Source organism: Geotrypetes seraphini, chromosome 7 (genome assembly GCF_902459505.1).
Source record: "Geotrypetes seraphini chromosome 7, aGeoSer1.1, whole genome shotgun sequence".
In the NCBI taxonomy this organism is placed as follows: domain Eukaryota; kingdom Metazoa; phylum Chordata; class Amphibia; order Gymnophiona; family Dermophiidae; genus Geotrypetes; species Geotrypetes seraphini.
Genome location: NC_047090.1, coordinates 50,125,458 through 50,146,209, shown reverse-complemented (window position 1 = coordinate 50,146,209; position 20,752 = coordinate 50,125,458). Strand labels below are relative to the sequence as shown.

At 43.7% G+C, this 20,752-nt stretch overlaps 1 protein-coding gene and 1 pseudogene across 7 annotated transcripts in view; both read right to left on the bottom strand.

Annotated features, from left to right (window-relative positions):
• Positions 1 to 20,495, bottom strand: part of KCNC2 (potassium voltage-gated channel subfamily C member 2) — a 118,586-nt gene extending 98,091 nt beyond the window's left edge. For all 7 annotated transcript variants that reach the window (XM_033953182.1, XM_033953184.1, XM_033953181.1 and 4 more), the window contains exon 1: positions 19,914 to 20,495. In XM_033953182.1, the coding sequence (XP_033809073.1) occupies positions 19,914 to 20,495 (582 nt within the window). The remainder of the gene's footprint in view (positions 1 to 19,913) is intronic.
• On the bottom strand, positions 37 to 7,452 carry LOC117363640 (annotated as a pseudogene).
• Positions 20,496 to 20,752: the final 257 nt, after the last annotated feature.

Genomic DNA, 20,752 nt, shown 5'->3' with positions numbered 1-20,752 from the left:
GGAAAACCACCTAAGCCCATAGGAACTGAATGAGTTTCAGTCCCCTTGGCACTGGGGAATCACTACCACGGCTTTGTAAAAGGGGCCCTTAAGCATGTGCAGTGATGCCATGTCAATAGAAATTTTACGCTAACATAGAGAATAAAGCAGAATAAGGACTAAGTGCAATTATATGCATTAAATGTAAGGTAGTGGCAATCAACAGCAATTAATGTCCATTTAGTGATGATTAATTATTTTATGTGTGCAGCTTTAATTGTATGCTGAACCTTTACAGAATTTGGGGGCCTGCTGAACAACCATTTTGCATCCTGCACCCTCTTAAACGTATCCTGATTTAATCCGAGCCATTAATATGCGATAATGGTTTTTTCAAACGACATCTCATTGAGCTCTGTTCATGAAGAATTTTTTCAACCCGTTGACGCCGAATGGAAAAAGTAAAGCGTCACTGACATCAGGTCCTTTTTTTTTTTTTTTTTTTTTTGTATTTATCAAATTTTACATTTTATAAATCAAGTATCCACTTGTACAGAAAGTTGAAGAAAAGCAGAAAAATAATACTCATAGGTAAAATACATAATAATCAACTAAATAAAAATAAATGTTTAGCTTAAATTCAGCTCAAGTCCTCTAAATTAGATCCAAGATGGATGAGGCGGACATATTAACAGATGCTGACAAATATCAAATCAAGTATTAGGAAAACAAAGTCCCTTAGCTGAGGAAGGATATCATTTATTCAATTGGACCTCACTTGATTTCCCTTCATCCAGTCGAGTTCCTGCCAGAAAAGCTGTCAACTGGAATGGCTCAAAGAATACATATTTCTTCATATGGTACTGTATTACACATTTGCAAGGGTGTCGTAGGAAAAAGGTCCCTCCAAGAGATATAACACCTGGCTTCATCAAAAGAAACTCTCGCCTTCTTCTCTGGGTTTCCCGTGCCAAATCTGGGAACATTAATATTTTATGTCCAAGAAATTCTTTCATTTTATTCCTAAAGTACATTCTAAGCAACCAGTTTTTATCTGGTGCAAGGGCCACCGTAAGAAGCAATGTTGCCGGAGATGCTAGCTCTCTGTCCGAAAGTTCCAAGATTGCTGAAACATTAAGTGGTTGATTATCCTCCTGTTGTTTAAGTGGTAATTTAGTAGTTTTCATTGGTAAGTAATATACTTGAGTAAGTGGTGGTAATGTATCCTCTGGAATACCCAAAATCTCTACCATATAACGTTTCATCATATCTCTAGGTGTCACAGAGGCTATCTTAGGAAAATTAATCAAGCGGAGATTATTATTACGAGAAAAGTTCTCCAAATTTTCCAATTTTCTGCGCAAACTTGTGTTATCTTTTACCATTGCTTCATTAAGCTGTTTTGATGCTTTTAACTCCTGTTGTATATTCAGAATTGAGTTCTTGGATTCATCATCTTCAACTTTTATATTTTTTATATCATTTTCTTGAAGAGTAATTTTATTTTCCAGCTGCAAAAGCTGGGGCTTAACAGACTTGGCTAGGTCAGCAACTAAATCCCACATTGAGTCCAGTGTTACTTCTCTGGGTTTTTCAATAACATATGAAAGATTGGGAATTTGAATAGTCTCACCGGTTATCAGTTGATTCTGGCAATCCTTCTGCTGGGCTGAAATGATCCCTGATGTTTCCAAATCCTCTGTACTTCTTGGACTCACCTGGAAACTCAGGGAGTCCATCTCCACGCTCCCCTCTCTGTTCTTCCTGGCCTCCGAGGGTAGGTGCTTGCTTCCTTCCGGGAGCTCCTCCACTCGTGGGGAGCTGGTAATCTGAGGAGGTGGGGGAGGTGCCCTAGCGTCGGGGCTGAGCGTAGTCTCTAGCCCCAAGGAGATCACCTCATTCCCGCCTCTCTGAGGCGTCTCCAGCGGGGGGGGTGCCGACGCTGCCGGGATATCCTGCATCCGACGCAGGAGCTCTTCAATATGACATCAGGTCCTTTATGATTTCTGCCAAAACCAAATACAGTAAAACATTGGTTTGCGAGCATAATTTGTTCTGGAAACATGCTTGTAACCCAAAACACTCGTATATCAAAGCGAATTTCCCCATAAGAAATAATGGAAACTCAGACGATTCATTCCAAAACCCAAAAACTGTAATACAAAATTCTATAGAATAGTCACTGCACTCCTGCAGCGTCAGAGAGAAAGCAGAACCAAGGTTTTACTGTACATCTAAGTACTTGCATTTACATGTGCATTTTCTGAAATACCATACATACATGGGTAAGTGCTGGCACAGAGGTACTATATGGAATTATGCTTGCAAAACAACGGCTCAGTTGTAATAATGTGATGCACGTATAGAGTGCGTACTTATATTGAACTTCGCAGCGTCAGAGAGAGAGAAGAACCATCGGCTCAGTTGTGGTGACGTGCCGCGCGGATACGTACTTGTATTGCAAGACCTCACTCGTTTATCATGCTAAAATTTAATAAAACGTTTTGCTCATCTTGCAAAACACTCACACGCCAAGTTACTCGCAATCCAAGGTTTTACTGTATTTGAAATCAAATGCTGCTGAGTAAACACATCGCAAGGTCAAAGGGTGTACTTTTTATAAACGCAGGGGTCATCTCCCTTAAAATATAGCTAGCTAATATATATAGCGGCCTCTTTTACAAAGCCACGCTAGCGGCTGCGCTGCGCTAACGGCCCCGAAGCTCATAGAGATTTAAAGGGCTTTGGGGCTGTGAAAGAGGCCATAAAACAAAACCTCATCTTTTGTGTAAATATCAGCCTTTCACTTGAAGAAACTACTTGCTAAATTGACAATGGACTTTTGAACTGGTTCCTTTAACAAAGCTACGCTGATCATGTTTGATGTATGCTGCCATTAAGAGATGTAGAGAGTCACCTTCCCTGTTCTATGGCTGCAGCAAAATCTAGTGCCAGCCTTAGAGGGGGGTGGAGTGGAGAAAACCCAGATACAAAGATCAGCTATAAATCTGGCAAAGGACACATCCTTTTTTTTTTTTTACAAAGCAATCAATCAAAAGGCATATTTCTCCAACAGTGTTTTTAATCTATGTATAGAAAATGTCACGAAAGGGTCGCAATTCAAAGCTTTTTAGCCGGCCAGACAGGCCGCTGACTAATTAAATCGCTCATTTGGAGCTATTCCCTATTTTTCAGCAGTACTTAAGTGGTTATCACCAATGAGTACCTGATTGTAAACCGCTTAGATAACCAGATAGACAGTATATAAATACCTAAATAATAATAATACACCTACTGGAAAGAATGAACAAGCTAGATTACTACTGAACCTGGCATTGAATCCCTATGTTAATAGAATACCTGGCCTCAGTCACACATGCTGAACACAGATAGATCCTATCACTAATAAATCACCACTAGATAGAAATAGAAATACCTGTTTCTGGTCAAAAGTTAAACACAAACCCCAAGAATGCATTCTCTGCACAAAGTGCGACACCAGAAAAATGGAAAATGATGCATTCCTCCTAAGCTGCGCCTGCGTGGGTCTTCATTCTGCCAGACTTCTTGTAGTTCTTTTAAAATATAAAGGCAGCAGATGTAAATTCCAAAACTGACACACTTTTATCAGGTCATTTTATTTTTCTAATTGTCTCAGGATGGAAAACCTCTCATACGCTGAGAGATTGGAGAAACTGGGTCTCTTTTCCCTGGAGAAGAGGAGACTTAGAGGGGATATGATAGAGACTTATAAGATCATGAAGGGCATAGAGAGAGTAGAGAAGGACAGATTCTTCAAACTTTCGAAAAATAAAAGAACAAGAGGACACTTGGAAAAGTTGAAAGGGGACAGATTTAAAACGAATGCTAGGAAGTTCTTCTTTACCCAACGAGTGGTGGACACCTGGAATGCGCTTCCAGAGGGAGTAATAAGGCAGAGTACAGTACAGGGGTTTAAGAAAGGATTGGACAATTTCCTGCTGGAAAAGGGGATAGAGGGGTATAAATAGAGGATTACTGCACAGGTCCTGGACCTGTTGGGCCGCCGCGTGAGCGGACTGCTGGGCATGATGGACCTCAGGTCTGACCCAGCAGAGGCATTGCTTATGTTCTTATGTTCTTATGTTCTCGTTTCTCCTTTCCTCTGTGTGTCTCATCTCGTAATTCAGTTCCTAGGATATCCTGTCTAATTGCCTTTTCTTTTTTTTTTCTCCTTCTGTCTTCACTTCCTCTCAATCCTCCACTGCCCCAGGTTCATTAGACAGATTGTGACCCACCGGGACAGATAGGGAAAATGCTTGAAGTACCTGTATGTAGACCGCTTTGAATGTGGTTGTAAAGTTACAATAGGTGGTATACAAGTCCAAATCCCCTTTCCTTTCCCTTACATCCATCTTTGATGTTGAGCTCTCACTTTCAGCTGTCTTCCATTTTTTTGTGCTTCTCTATTCACTCATATTTCATCCTTCATCACTCATATTTCATCCTTCACCAAGCGCTCAGTCTCCCCATTATTTTTTTTTTTACTACTTCGACCTACTCCTTTTCCATCTCCCATTCTAGCCCTCCTACTACCCACTTCTCTCTGCTTCCCCAGCCTCTATCTCCTGCGCTATGTCCAGAATTTCCCCTTCTTTTCCACACTTTTCCTCATAATCCAGCATCCTTCCTTCTCTACTCCATTGTAGTTAGGTATCTCCCTTTCCCTTCCTTGCTCATGTCCAGTATCGCCACTTCTCTGCTCTTCCATCTACTCCATGCCCAGCATTTCTCCTTCTCTTTTACACTTCTTCCAATAGCTGAGCATCTTCCCTTCTCAATCCCATCAAAGTCTAGCATCTCTCTTGCCCTTCCCTTCCATACTCTCCATGTCCAGCATCTCCCCTTCCTTTCTTTATCCTACCAACTATCCAGCATCTCCCTTTCTTTTCCTTACCCTTTAGGCATTCAACATCTCTCCTTATGTTCTCTACTTCCTCCTCACGTGTTCATTATTTCTCCTTCCCTTCATTTACCCCTACCCCATGCCATATCAGCCATCTTCTCCCTCTTGCCTTCCTGTGACGACTGAGTTCACTCCTCTTCTCCACTGCTACTACCACTTTACCTCTGTCCAGCCATCCTACAGCATTAAAAGCAATACACCAATATCCTGCAAACAGGATGGTTGGATAGGCTGGAGTGAGCTTGGAAGGCAACTTCAGCATTTGGAACCTAGGACAATACCAGGTGGACTTTACAGTCTATGACCCAGAAATATCAAAGAAGAGACAAGTTCATTTAATCATGTATTTTTAATGGGTATAATTAATGGGCAGACTGGATTGACCGTTCAGGTCTTTATCTGCCGTCATTTACTATGTTACTATGTTACACATGGCAAAGAGCCTGTGTGTGTACTGAACGCCTACTGTACTTCAGTCACTCCAATGCAAACTTCCTGTTGGAAGAGGTAATATGTGACAAGTGTTTAGTATTATCAAGGTGTTATCAAAGGTCACACACAGTGCCAACAGCTTTTACAACTAGTCTACATAATGTTAGTGCTGCCCATGTAAGGATTCAATATGCATTCACCCTAGTCTAACCAGTGGGCCAAGCTCCTTCCTACCTGATTGAAACATCCACCACTTCCTCTCAAAAGCATTCCCGAAGTTCTCATGTGCTCTATGTTTTTCCGCCTCTTAGGGGCTGCAAATTTAAGAGGTTTCATAAATGTGTACTTTCCTACTGGGCAGCAAGTTGGGATAAGGACTTCAAGGGCCTCCTATTGCCTTCAATCTCCTATGTACATTTTAGAAGACAATTGAAAACTCACATGTGTAAAAGTCTGTCAATGTTACGAGTGTCTGTGTGTGTAAGGATACAACCACCCAGACAAGCATCATTTTTTGACGTGATTGGTCCTTGAAAACTAACGCCAAGTAATTTTAGTTTTATTTTTACGCAGTAGTTATCCTAACTTGAGGAACAAAGCAATCAAGGCTTTGTTACCATTTGGATCGTTCTATCTTTGCAAACTTGGATTTTCAGTTCATAGATGAAAGCACGCGGGACAATCGCACACAGACAAATGAGCTGAGACAAACACGCGCAGGATGTCAGCGCACCAGATTAAAAGTTAAATTTAAAGCGCTCTGGGGGTGTTGGGGGGAACCCCCAGTTTATTTGGAAGTGTTGGCGCTGCTGTTGTGGGATTTGGGGGGTAACCCCCCCATTACAGAGGAAAGTACAATTTTTCCCTGTTTTAGGGAAAAATTACAGTTTCCTCTGTAAGTGGGGGATTCCCCCCACCCCACCCCCAATGGCAGCACCAACACTTCTAAGTAAAGGGGGGGTCCCCCATACAGACCTCCTCGGAGCGCTTTAAATTTAACTTTTAATCCGGCGTGCTGACGTCCTGCACGCATTTGTCTCAACTCATATGTCTGCAAGCGATTGTTTGGCACGCTTTAGTCCCGTCACTGGATTTTCAGCTCTGACACATTAAATTAAAAAAAAAAAAAAAAAAAAGAGAACAACTGCAGATGGTGGATGATGAAATGCGTGCTTGCTTGTCGACTATCGAGCCACGTTTTGATTAGCACATCCATCGCATTGATTAGCATTTCTATTCTATCTACTTTACCCTCCCCCCCTTTTACAAAACCGTAGCAAGGATTTTAGCGCAGGCCACGGCAGAAACAGCTCTGATGCTCATAGGGCTCCTTTTACTAAGCTGCGCTAGCGGCTTTAGCGTGCGCTGAACTGCTAATGCCAGCATTGAGCTGGCTTTAGTTTTTTGTGTGTAGTGCGGGGTTAGCGCGTGCTAAAAACGTTAGTGCACCTTGGTAAAAGGAGCCCATAGAATTCCTATGAGCATCGGAGCAGTTACTGCCGCGGCCAGCGCTAAAAACGTGCTACGGTTTTGTAAAAGGTTTTTTTTAAGTTCACTGTTGTTACAATTACCCATACATAGCTTAAGGAACTTTAATTAAATAACTCTCATATTTATTTATTTTTACCATTTCTGGGTTTTTATTTTCTCATGTTTACAAAAAAAAATTTCCATGAACGCCAACAGAAAACCTCTTTGTGCTTCCTCTGTGCTAGCAGGGGCATCTCCTCCTTTGGTGTTTCTTGTGTAAATCACCTGGGCCCGGTGCTTGGATACTAGTTTAATTAGCCCTTTGTTAAGCAGCTCATGAAGAGCGGCTCTGGATAGAGAACCCCTGATTTTCAGCCTCTCCGAGACCACAGCAGGTGAGCTTGTAGTTTGGAACTTCTTCACATAGTTTGTCATATGTAGCTTTGTCAAAGAAAACCAGGTTGTTTAGTTTGTTCTTCACTTTTCCCTTGGACCACTTCTTCTTTTTGGCTTTTCCACCGGATTTGTTCATGGGGTCTTTGTCCTTCTTGGCAGACTTGCCTGCATCTTTCTTCTTCTTGTCATCTTTGGGTGGCATGGTGCAAACGCCGCCTCTCCTGCAAGATGTCGGCCCAGAAAGCTCATATTTAATTTTTTTTGTTGGTTTTGCAATTTCATCATTTCAATTATAATGTGCTGCAAAAAAACATTTGCTCTGTTTAGTGTGCCAGAGCTAAAATAAAGTTTGCGAAACACTGCCCAAGAATTCTATAGTTTCAATGGTTCTCCCTTCTGCTTCTATTTCCGATCTCTCCTCTTTTTTCAACCTTTCAAAGTCCTTTAGATCATTGTAGTCTTATTAGAATGTTTATTTTCTTATTTTTATCATCTATCTCTATTTTATTTCTTCATTACTCTACTAATTGTCATCTTTTCCAGGTACTTTAGTTAGATTGTGAGCCTTCGGGACAGTAAGGGAATTTCTAAGTACCTATTTTACTTATAATTTTAATGCACCCTATTGTCTATTTTTCTGTAAACCGCTTAGAATCATAACGGAGTTTAGCGGTATATAAGAAATAAATTAAATTACTGCCTTCGAGTGAATAAAGCTCAGATCTGTGACTTGACACATGCACGTTATATGCATCTATTAGTTAACCTTTTTTTTTTCCATAATGGTTCAGCTCTGACATTGAATTCAAATGCAAAAAATAAAAAAATCATAATTGATTCAGAATACGGCGGCCAAATTGACTATTGGAAAAAGGAGATTTAATCATGGACTTCCATTACTGAGAAATCTTCACTGGCTCCCTGTTCAACTTAGAATTCGATTTAACTGCGCTTGTATGATATTGAAAATTGTCTATGGTCTATTTTTGCCTCTAATCCCTCTAACATGGAATTCTCTTCGGTCTGTTGTTTCGAGGAATTCTCAGAAGCACAAAACTTTCATTTCCTTCAGGGAAAGGGATAAAGCTTGTTGGTAATATCTCTCGCTCCTTTTCGAATAGGTTTACAACGATTTGGAGTGAAATTCCCAGTTATCCCCACACCCTCCTTTTACTAAACTGCGATAGTAGTTTTTAGCGCAGGGAGCCACACTGAATGCCCTGCGCTGCTCCTGACACTTATAGGAACTCTACGAGCGTCAGGAGAAGGGCGGAGCATTCAGTGCAGCTCCCCGCGCTAAAAAACGCTATCACGGTTTATATTAGAACTCTTTTCTCTCTCCAGATTTTTCGCAAATGAATTTAAACAATGCTATTTCAACTAGAGAGCTGCACGGGAACGGGGACGACGGGAATCCCGCGGGACCCGCGGGCATCCTGCGGGTTCCCCCTTCGGGTCACGGGGATCCCGTGGGGACGCCCCCTAGAGTCACGGGAATCCCATGGGGACGCCCCATAGGGTCGCGGGGATCCCATGGGGACGCCTCCGAGGGTAGCGGGGTTCCTGCGGGGCTGGATGTACTAAGTAGCGCGGCTTTTCTCCCTACCTGCTCTGCTTGCAGCACAGAGCCAAACGGAAGTCTTCCCGACGTCAGCGCTGACGTTGGGAAGACTTCCGTTCGGCTCTGTGCTGCAGGCAGGGTAGGTAAGGAGGAGTAGCCTTGCGGCTCGAGTGGCTATCAAGGGAGGGGGGCGGTCCGCCCTGCCCCGGGTGCAGCACAGCCGGCCAGGTCCCCTTACTTTTGTGGCGCTTCCCCGACCGACCGACAACAGCCCTGGTCCGACAAACCTCCCTGCCCTTAACCGCGAATCTAAATTACCTTCTTACAGCAGCTGTAAGAAGGAAATTTAGATTCACGGTTAAGGGCAGGGAGGTTTGTCAGACTGGGGCTGTTGTCAGTCGGTCGGTCGGGGAAGAACCACAAAAGTAAGGGGACCTGGCCGGCTGTGCTGCACCCGGGGCGGGAGAGAAGGAGGGGGAGAAGAATGCTGAAAGCACTGGGGAAGACAAAGGGGTGGAGAAGGACGCTGAAAGGCCATGGGGAAGATGGGGGGAGGAAGGACACTGAAAGCATTTGTGGAAGACAGAAGGGGAAGAAGGACGCTGACAGGACATGGGGAAGACGGGGGGGGAGAAGGACGCTGAAAGCACATGGGGAAGACAGAGAGGGAGAAGGATGCTGGAAGGACATGGGGAAGACAGAGGGGGGAGAAGGACACTGAAAGGACATGGGGAAGACAGAGGGGGGAGAAGGACACTGAAAGGACATGGGGAAGACAGAGGGGGGAGAAGGACGCTGACAGGACATGGGGAAGATGGGGGGGAGAAGGACGCTGAAAGGAAATGGGAAGAGAGAGTGGGGAGAAGACGCTGGCAGGGAAGAAGACAGAGATGCCAGACTATGGGGGGAGCGGAGGGAAGAAGATGGGTGCCAGACCAATTTGGAAGGGGGGAGAAAGGGAGAGGCACAGTAACAGAGCAAATGGAAGACGCAGAAGGAAGAGAGACAGTGGATGGAAGGAACTGAATGAGAACATGAGGAAAGCAGAAACCAGGCAACAAAGGTAGGAAAATAATTCTATTTCTTTTTTCTTTTTTTTGCTTCAGGATAAAGTAGTATATTAGTTATGTTGATAAAAATTTATAAACAAAAGAGGCTCTGGTAGAAACCCGTTTACAAAGTATGTATTCTTCCCAATTAATATTTCCAAATTAATAAAGTCTTTTTGCTTATTTGTAAATGGGTTTCTACCAGAACCTTTAATTCAGTAGCATAATTAAATGAAATAACTATTTCTGAAGTTTATAGGGACGGGCGGGGACGGAGGGGATTCCTCACAGGGACGGGGGGGACGGAGGGGATTCCTCACGGGGACAGGTGGGGACGGAGGGATTCCTCACGGGGACGGGTGGGGACGGGTGGGGACGGGTGGGATTCCTCATGGGGATGGGGGGGACGGACGGAGGGGATTCCTCCCGGGGACGGGTGAGACTTTGGCGGGGACGGGTGGGATTTCTGTCCCCGCGCAACTCTCTAATTTCAACAGTTTGGGGGGAAATGGTACTACGGAGTGTCAATTGTCTTTTGTTCAGTAATTTACATGTTAGTTAAACCGATTTCCCTGTTTATTGAAGTCTTGTGTAAACTGAGTTGAGCCCCTACTTCAGGAGATGATAAAATAGATAAATCTAAGGCTTAGATTAAATTAGATGATATTTTGGCTTTCAATACAAACATGGATTTAACACACACGCACACACCCCTCCTCCCTTTTACTTAGCTGCGGTAGACATTAAATGTTGCCTGGGATGTTGAATGCTCTGACGCTGCTCCAATGCTCATAGAATTCCTTTGCGTATAGGACCAGCTTTGGAGCATTTAGCGTGGCTTAGTAAAAAAGGGTCTTAATGACTAATTATTGAATGCCAGGTCAAGATATATCTGTCACTAATGACAATGTGGATTTAAAGTAAAAACCATTTTTAAATTTGATTTTAGCAAACCCTGGAAGCCCATTGAAATGGCTGTGTGAAACACTGCAGATCACTTGAGAAAGACTCGCAAAGGGAGGTTAAAAAAAAAAAAGTCTCCCGCATTCAAAATACTGCTTCGCTCATCCCTGGCAAATAAAATTATAAACTTTGGGCTCCTTTTACTAAGCTGCGATAGCATTTTTAGCGCACGCTAAACCCGCACTATGCGGCTAGAACTAACGCCAGCTCAATGCTGGCGTTAAGGTCTAGCGTGCTAACACCGCTCTCACAGCTTAGTAAAAGGAGCCCTACGGCTGAAAGAGAAACCCCAGTTGACTTGCAGAAAATTAACTCACCTAACGTACTGCTTTTTAAAGTTGAACTCCTACCATTGCTTTCCTTTGGAGACCTCATGATAAATGGGACTTTCATTCACTCACTGGGACTCAATCATTGGATCAACATCAGAAACCGGGGGGGAGGGGGAGGTGGGGGGCCTTTCAAATGAATTGTATCCTCTAATGATGAATCATAGCAATGGATTGCAAACATAAAAATAGTTATCCGAGGAGTGAACGCGATCAAACAAAAGAACTGTCTTTAAAAGGCATAAATTCAGCAAATGGAAATTGTTTCTGTAAAATAATTAGATTATTGATATAAAATATCTTGATTTTTTTTTTTTTTGTTCCAATATGTCATTGAAATTTTATACGGTAACATACAATGAAGCAGGCGAAACAAATCGAACAATTGCTCATAACACTAGTAGCAGACTGTCATATGAAACGGAAGCCATGAAGCAGCTGCAGGAGGGCCCTCTGATGGATTTGCTTTTTTCAAAGAGTTGTGCCACGGGAAGACCTGTTTGGCCTGCTTCGATTTTAAAACTCTGACCGGTTCGGCCCCATAGCATCCGTGCTCCCGCTTTGAGCTGGCTCTCACGTCCGGACGTTAGCGTACGACTCGTATGTTTGCTTTTCCTTCACTGAAAGGTCGTCTTTATAAAAGATTTTTTTTTTAAGATAGAACATTCTCATTCTGCGCTGGTGAAATGAATGCTTGGTTAAAAGAAATGTCATTGTATTATAATTACATTTGTCTTATTGTAGTAATTTGGTAAGTGGCGGGGGGGGGGGAGAAAATGATTGTTCTAAGTATAAATTGTATGCTTAATAATGCGCTTTATGAAATATTTATGTTCAGATAATTGTATTGCATTGTCAAAGTTTAAAAATCAATAAAGATTTATTAAAAAAAAAAAAGAAAAGAAATGTCGTTAAAAGCCTTTTCCTACCAATCCTTTAGAAAATCTGTAAAGACCCATCTATTCGAAAAATTTGTTACCTCATCATGGGGTCCTTTTACTAAGGCGCGTTAGTCATTTTTAGCGCTCGCGTAATGCTAACACATCCATAGACTATAATGGGCATGTTAACGTTTAGCGCACGCTAATATTTAGGCACTAAAACGACTAGCACGCCTTAGTAAAAGGCCCCCAGTATATCTTCTTGTTTCTTTCTATAGCCTGTATTGATTGTATTTCACTGGTTGTCAGTTCATCTCTTATTGTAAATCGCTTTAGTATCGCGGTCTTTAAAAATAAAGTTATTATTATTATTTTAAAGCTACAAATGGGCACCTGAGAACAGTGGCGTAGTGAGGGTGAGAGGCACCTGAGGCAGTTGCGCCCCTCCCCCGCCCATCCGCTCCATACTCCCCTTCCCTTCCCCGTACTTCATTAACAGGGTGAAACTGAAAGAAGCCAAGAGAGAGATACGTTTGGCGAAGGCACAGGCGGAAGAACAAATGGCTAAAAATGTAAAAAAGGGAGATAAAAATTTTTTCAGATATATTAGTGAAAGGAGGAAGATAAAAAATGGAATTGCTAGGCTAAAAGATGCTGGGAACAAATATGTGGAGAGTGATGAGGAGAAAGCAAATGTGCTAAACAAATACTTCTGTTCTGTGTTCACAGAAGAAAATCCTGGAGAAGGACCGAGATTGTCTGGCAAAGTTACACGAGAAAATGGAGTAGATTCTGCGCCGTTCACGGAGGAGGGTGTTTATGAGCAACTTGAAAAACTGAAGGTGGACAAAGCGATGGAACCAGACGGGATCCATCCCAGGATACTAAGGGAGCTCAGAGAGGTTCTGGCGAGTCCTATTAAAGACTTGTTCAACAAATCTCTGGAGACGGGAGTGATTCCTGGGGATTGGAGGAGAGCGGATGTGGTCCCTATTCATAAAAGTGGTCACAGGGATGAAGCAGGAAACTACAGGCCGGTGAGCCTCACTTCAGTTGTTGGAAAAATAATGGAAGTGTTGCTGAAAGAAAGGATAGTGTATTTCCTTGAATCTAATGGGTTACAGGATCCGAGGCAACATGGCTTTACAAAAGGTAAATCGTGCCAAACGAACCTGATTGAATTTTTTGATTGGGTGACCAGAGAGCTGGATCGAGGACATATGCTAGATGTAATTTACTTGGATTTCAGCAAAGCCTTTGATACTGTTCCTCATAGGAGGCTGTTGAACAAACTTGAAGGGCTGAAGTTAGGACCCAAAGTGGTGAACTGGGTCAGAAACTGGCTGTCGGCAGACGCCAGAGGGTGGTGGTTAATGGAAGTCGCTCGAAGGAAGGAAAGGTGACTAGTGGAGTCCCTCAGGGTTCGGTGCTGGGGCCAATCCTGTTCAATATGTATGTAAGTGACATTGCTGAAGGGTTAGAAGGAAAAGTGTGCCTTTTTGCAGATTTGTAACAGAGTAGACACCGAAGAGGGAGTGGAAAATATGAAAAAGGATCTGCAAAAGTTAGAGGAATGGTCTAATGCCTGGCAACTAAAATTCAATGCAAAGAAATGCAGAGTAATGCATTTGGGGATTAATAATAGGAAGGAACCATATATGCTGGGAGGAGAGAAGCTGATATGCACGGACGGGGAGAGGGACCTTGGGGTGATAGTGTCCGAAGATCTAAAGGCGAAAAAACAGTGTGACAAGGCAGTGGCTGCTGCCAGAAGGATTCTGGGCTGTATAAAGAGAGGCGTAGTCAGTAGAAGGAAGAAGGTGTTGATGCCCCTGTACAGGTCATTGGTGAGGCCCCACTTGGAGTATTGTGTTCAGTTTTGGAGACCGTATCTGGCAAAAGACGTAAGAAGACTTGAGGCGGGCGACGAAAATGATAGGAGGCTTGCGCCAGAAGACGTATGAGGAGAGACTGGAAGCCCTGAATATGTATACCCTAGAGGAAAGGAGAGACAGGGGAGATATGATTCAGACGTTCAAATACTTAAAGGGTATTAACGTAGAACAAAATCTTTTCCAGAGAAAGGAAAATGGTAAAACCAGAGGACATAATTTGAGGTTGAGGGGTGGTAGATTCAGGAGCAATGTTAGGAAATTCTACTTTACGGAGAGGGTGGTGGATGCCTGGAATGCGCTCCCGAGAGAGGTGGTGGAGAGTAAAACTGTGACTGAGTTCAAAGAAGCGTGGGATGAACACAGAAGATTTAGAATCAGAAAATAATATTAAAGCTTGAACTAGGCCAGTTACTGGGCAGACTTGTACGGTCTGTGTCTGTGTATGGCCGTTTGGAGGAGGATGGGCAGGGGAGGGCTTCAATGGCTGGGAGGGTGTAGATGGGCTGGAGTAAGTCTTAACAGAGATTTCGGCAGTTGGAACCCAAGCACAGTACCGGGTAAAGCTTTGGATTCTCGCCCAGAAATAGCTAAGAAGAAAAAAAAAAAAAATTTAAATTGAATCAGGTTGGGCAGACTGGATGGACCATTCGGGTCTTTATCTGCCGTCATCTACTACTATATGTTACTTTCCCAGCGCAACCAGCATCACCACTTGCTGCCTGGGTGGGCTCTCCCTCTGACATGACTCCTTAGGCACACAACGCGGAAGTGACATCAGAGGGAGAGCCGACACTGGCGTGAGCAACAGGTTAGAGTTGCTGCTGGTGCCTGCGAAGAGCTAGAGGTACGGTGGAGGGGGGAAAGAAGGCACGCACGAAGTGTGGGGAGAAGTGGGAAGGAGCGGGAGGGGGTGGAGAAGAAGATGGGCGCCGGCACCCCTGCCGAGACAGTGCCCGGGGTGGACTGCCCCTCTTACTATGCCATGACCTGGAAGTACAATCTGCTTCTCACTTCTCCCCCTGCTGCATGCAAGACTTCACTCTCTTCCCCCCAACCCCACCGTACCTCCAGCTTGAACTATAACTTCCCCGACCCTGAAATGTCCTGTCTAAATTGGATTGTACACTTCTCCCTCCGTAATCATGGTGATAGGGGGTTAATAGAACCGCAAATACAGAAAAACCACGAATAACTTTTTCATATGTTATTCGCTGTTTTCTATTAAAAACCATCGTGAATATGGTGAAACCGCGAATAACATGGTGGGAGACTTGGCCTGTTCCTGAAGGAGAGGCAAAATATGGTGAAGAAAGTGCTGGGAATCGGCGATTTTCTCTGTAAATGCTTGCAATCAGCGATTTCTCTATGCAAGCTGATGTAATTTGGGGGGAGGAGCCAGCAAGCTAAAAACCATGAATAATCAAAACCACAATTGCTGAAATCGCGAAAACAGAGGGAGAAGTGTAAGCTCTTCTGAGCAGGGACTGTCTATTGTATGTTAAAATGTACAGCGCTGCGTATGATTTTTCAGCGCTATAGAAATAATAAATAGTAGTAGTAGTAGTAGTCATTGGTGCCAGTAATTGGCAGTGATGTACATATATGCTGCAGGTGGTATTCTACAAGGTAGCATCTAAATGCATTAGTGTAAAACTCCAGTTCATGCACCCCCACCCTCCTGTAAAATACAGTATGACCATTGTGCATATATATTTCCTAAATGTGTAGAGTAGTGTATCGCAAACTGTGTGCCTCCTAAGATTTCAGGTGTGCCACGGCACACTGGGGGGGGGGGGGGGAGGAGAGGCGCCAGCGCCAACTGATTGCCTTCAGGATGTGTTTCTCACAGCTGGCCCCAGTGCCTCTCCTTCTCTCCGGACCTCTTCCCTGATAGCACCCCCACTGGCGTCTCGGGGCCCATCTGGAGGGCCTTCACGCATATGTGGATGTTGACATGATGATATCACGCATGCATGTGATGTCATCACGGCAACGTCCATGCACTTCCGGATGCCTGGAGCTGTGGCCACTAAGTTTAGTGTGCCACGGTTCAAGAAAGTTTACGGGACACTGCTGTAGAGGAAGGAATTCTCCATTTTGTGCTATTGGCACACACACCTTTCACTCCCATGAACTATTTCTACTATCACTGCACTGGAGTCCATTAGAAAAAGAGCTTTTTCGTATGCTGGGCTGGCGCTCTGGATTTCACTACTAGAAGGCTTTCAGATTGGACTATCTTACTATGCATTTTGTAAACAATTGAAGTCCACTCTTTTTCAATAACATTATAGATCTGGCTAACATTGACCTTGGAGATGTCATAGAAACTGAAGAAATTGACTCATTGCTACTCAGTATTACTTGTTTTATTGAGCTATCTTGTACTGTAACTATATTGTAATTTCATTGAATTAGTTTTGTGAACTGCTAAATACATTGGCCCTGGTGGTATATCAAGTGCAATAAATCCAATCCAATCCACCAAAGATAGAACCTACATTTTTCTCCTTGGTTCCCTTCAACTGTCTTCTCAGCTTCCATTCCTTCATTGCTTTGCCTTCTCTTCGTTGCGTCCATTTCTTCATTGCTTTGCCGTCTCTTCGTTGCTTCCATTTCTTCATTGCTTTGACTTCTCTTCGTTGCTTCCATTTCTTAGTTGCTTTCCCGTATCTTCGTTGCTTCCATTTCTTCGTTGCTTTGACTTCTCTTCGTTGTTTCCATTTCTTCATTGCTTTGCCTTCTCTTCTCATTGTTCCCTAGCTGTTCTGATCTCTCAGGGCTACTCCTCCACTCTGTTTTCTCTATTTCCATGCTTTTCATTATTTCTTATCCCTTCTAACTCTTCCCCACATCATCCTTGATCAGTGGTTTTCAATCCAGTTCTTGGGAAACACCCAGCTAGCCTAGTTTATTTATTTATATATTTTTTAAATGTCTATTTCACATAAAACCTAGTTTTTAGAATATTCACAGTGAATATGCATCAGATGGATTTGCAGTCAATTGAAACCTTCTTGGACTTTGGTTGATGAGGTCTGGGGAGTCCTGCCAGCCCCACTGTTCTGATGCTAATGGTTCCTCCTCGTCTTCTATTGATGGAAACTGGGCAAATCCAACAGCAATAATCTTCTTATCCAGATCCACCTTCTTTAATGCAGAACAGAGTTTGGCAGGAACTGTCTAGTTCAGGCGTAGGCAATTCCAGTCCTCGAGAGCCATAGGCAGGTCAGGTTTTCAGGATATCTACAATGAATATGTATGAGATGGATTTGCATGCACTGCCCCAATTATGGAACTCACTTCCAGCCCACCTTAGAAAAGAAACCTCTTTAGACAGATTCAAGTGTTCCTTAAGAACATTAATCCGATCTTGTCCAAACAGAACAATGCTTATTCCTTTGCCCTTCACTACCTCCTCTAAAAGATTTTGATCTTGTGTCCCCAAGCCATTATTGTTATCTCTCCTATAACCATTGTACTTCTACCCTTTTTCCCATCATGTTTCTGTTTGTAAATCATCCATTATTCATTAGGTCTGTTTTAACTTTAATTGTTTGGTAATCCCCATTTCTATGTACATCGCTTAGAAATTTTTTATACGCATTTTTATCTAATTTTAAATAAACTTGAGATGCAAATCTATCTTGTGCATATTTATTGTGGATATCCTGAAAACCTGACCTGCCTGTGGCTCTCAAGGACCGGAATTGCCTACCCTGATCTAGTTCATCCAATAGTAAAACTCTGGCCCTGCCAGAGACTGCCACATACTCATGTGTTAGTCAGTCTTGTGTGTAAGTTGAGCACAGTTTTGGGACTCAAAATGGCCAGAACTGCCGTGTATAAGTCGAGGCTAAAAACGGGTCCAACATTGCTCTTTCTCTCTCTCCCCTCTGTCTCTAACTTCAACACTGCTCCCTCTTCTTCCCTCCCCCTCCCATTACACAGCATCAATCTATCTCTCTCCCTCCCCCCCCCCCCCTTATGTGCAGTCTTGCTCCTCAATCTTCCCTTCCTCATGTACCTTCAAACTTATTTTCCTAAAGAAGTCTCAGTGCAGCAATACACCTAGGCCTCCTATAGCCTGCTCTGGAGTGCTCCCTCTGCCCTGAACTATCATCTCTGACACAATTTCTTGGTTCTGCATTGCTAGGATGGGTCAGAGGAAGCACTCCGGAGCAGGCTGCAGGTGGCCTAGGTACCTCACTGTGCTGCTACTGCTCTACAGAACATAGGTCTGAGGGTACTTAGGGAGGGGGAATAAGATGCCAAACCCAGGCTGGGAAGGGAGGGAAGTGGAGGGAAATTAGGCTGAACTGTGCAACTGACAGAGGTGGAGGGGGGCAGTTATTTTTATGAGCCATTATGGAGAGCAATTCAACTCATAGATAAGACAACCCCGGGTTTTTAAAAAGGCATTTTGGAATCAAAATTTCTCAATTTATACCAGAGTACGCATGGTAATACACTTTTTACTTAAGCACCTGGACTCCTTAGCTAAATTTTAATCTACAACTAAGGTCAGCTTCTGAAACAAAGAGAGCATCAGGTTCACCTTGAAGCTAATACTACAAAAATAACCATCCAAAAGAATAAAATCAGTGTCTTCCCAACACCGTCCTACGGGCACACCTAATAAGGAGGAGTGGCCTAGTGGTTAGGGATACAGCCTCAGCACCCTGAAGTTTCAGGGTCAAATCTAGCACTGCTCCATGTGACCCTGGGCAAGTCTCCAGTGCCCCAGGTACATCAGTCAGAATACGCTTCCATTAGGACAGATAGGGAGAAACACTTGAGTACCTGAATGTAAAATCACTTAGGTTACAAGCGCTGTATAAATACGAAACATAAATAAATAAATAAGTCTGATTCTCTGTGTAGCCATATTGAATGTACTGTACATTAGATAGTTTTACATATTGGATTATCAATATCCTGAAAACAAGACAGATTACTTATTCTACTGCTATTCATGCTAGAATTATGCACAAACCTTGAGTTTCAAACTTCTGTGATCAAACATTGATATAAATTGGTAATCCCAATAACTGTGAAATTAAATGGAGGTCAAAGTTCACTATCCTAACCCAACAGATAAGCTTTACGTCTAGATGAGAATTAAAGAACACTCCAACTGCCCAGCAAATATTACAGACCCAAAAAAAAGTCACCTACTAAAGTTCAATTGATTAAGTGAGTTGATTTGTTTAAATAAAATACAATATTGCAGACTCAAACAGCCTCTTTTACAAAGCCGCACAGCAACAACCCCGAAGTAGAGAGTTGCACGGGGACAGAAATCCCACCCATCCCCGCCCGTCCTCAACAGGATCTTCTCCATTCCCACCCGATCCCACCAGGATCCTCTCCGTCCCCACTCACCCCCACAAGGAATTACCTCCAACCCCACCCGTCCCCGCCAGAATCCTCTCCATCCCCACATGGAATTACCTCCATCCCCGCCCATCCCCATGAAAAGCAGCAATTACTTCTGACAGGATCATCAATACCACAGTTTCTTTTGTGTTTGCGCTGCTGTTTTCCTTGTGGAATTTCTTTGGTGGAATCCTTTTTTTGTTTTCTGTTCAGGTAATTAACTTATAAACCCCCTCTTTTACTAAGGCTGACGTGTCCATTATATTATATGAACAAACCCTGCTTCCAAAGCCTTCCATCCCCATGGGAGTCCCGTTGGCTTGAGGGGGGTCCCCGTGGGTGTCCTGTGGGCCAGAGGGGGGTCCCCATGGGAGTCCCGTGGGTTAGGGGGGATTCCCGTGGGACCCGCAGGATTCCTGCAATCCCCGTTCCCGTGCAGACCTCTACCCCAAAGCCCTTTAAATCTCTATGGGCTTTGGGGCTGTTAGCACAACACAGCCACTAACACGGCTTTGTAAAAGAGGCCGAAAGTATAGAACTAAATTAAATTGGTATCAGCCAATAATTATATTGTAGATTAAGGTCATCTGTGGAAAATTTAGTATTGTAGCACATGTACAGTACATAACCTTACCCGGGCAGCCCTGGATGAGTAAGGATCTTCAAACAGAGCCCAGACACGAGGCCGCCACTTTTTCCACCGGTTGACCCTGCCATCAGATCCCACCACGTCCTCAATGGCCATTCTTTTGTCCAGCTCTTCATCGTCCCCATCCAAAATTGGTTGCTCTCCACTGATGAGGTCTGGGGCTTCAAAGATGTCTAGGGCCTCTTCAGCATCCCTGTGCTGACGGTACGTCATCCAGCAGCATGGTTCCACATCTGTTTCATCAATACCCCAGAAAGCTAGTTCCTCCTCGAAGAGTGGGCCACACACATCGGCTGGACAATGCAGCTTGCCAGTTCGGTAGTAGTTCAGCACGTAGGCAAAAACCCCCGGGTGCCGATCAAAGAAGAATTCGTTGTTCTTGGGATTGGACTCGACCCCAGGGGAAACCTGTTGTTGCAGTTGCTGCTCCCCAGATTCGCCCCGATGCTCAGAAGCGAGCAGGGCCAATCGAGTTCCGGGTAAAGTCTTCAATGTGTTCCGGTAGGTTTCGTGCCTGGTGCCCCCAACGTTGAGGACTATCCTCTCGTTGTCATCAATCTTGCCCATCTCTCTGGATCAGACATGACTTGAGAAAATAAAATTTTAAAAAAACATTAAGATCCTAAAATTCAAAGATAAAAAAAACAAGGTGGAAGGAAAGGGGATAGAAGAAGGGAAGATAAATACATTTAATGCAAAAGAGAATCAGAAACGAATGTAAGAGAACTTAATCCCCGATGACACCAGTCTTAAAAGTTTCCCTTCTTAAGAAATGCACCCTCTGAAAGCAGCTCCCAGCCTTGTCTTTGGAACTCCCCAACTAG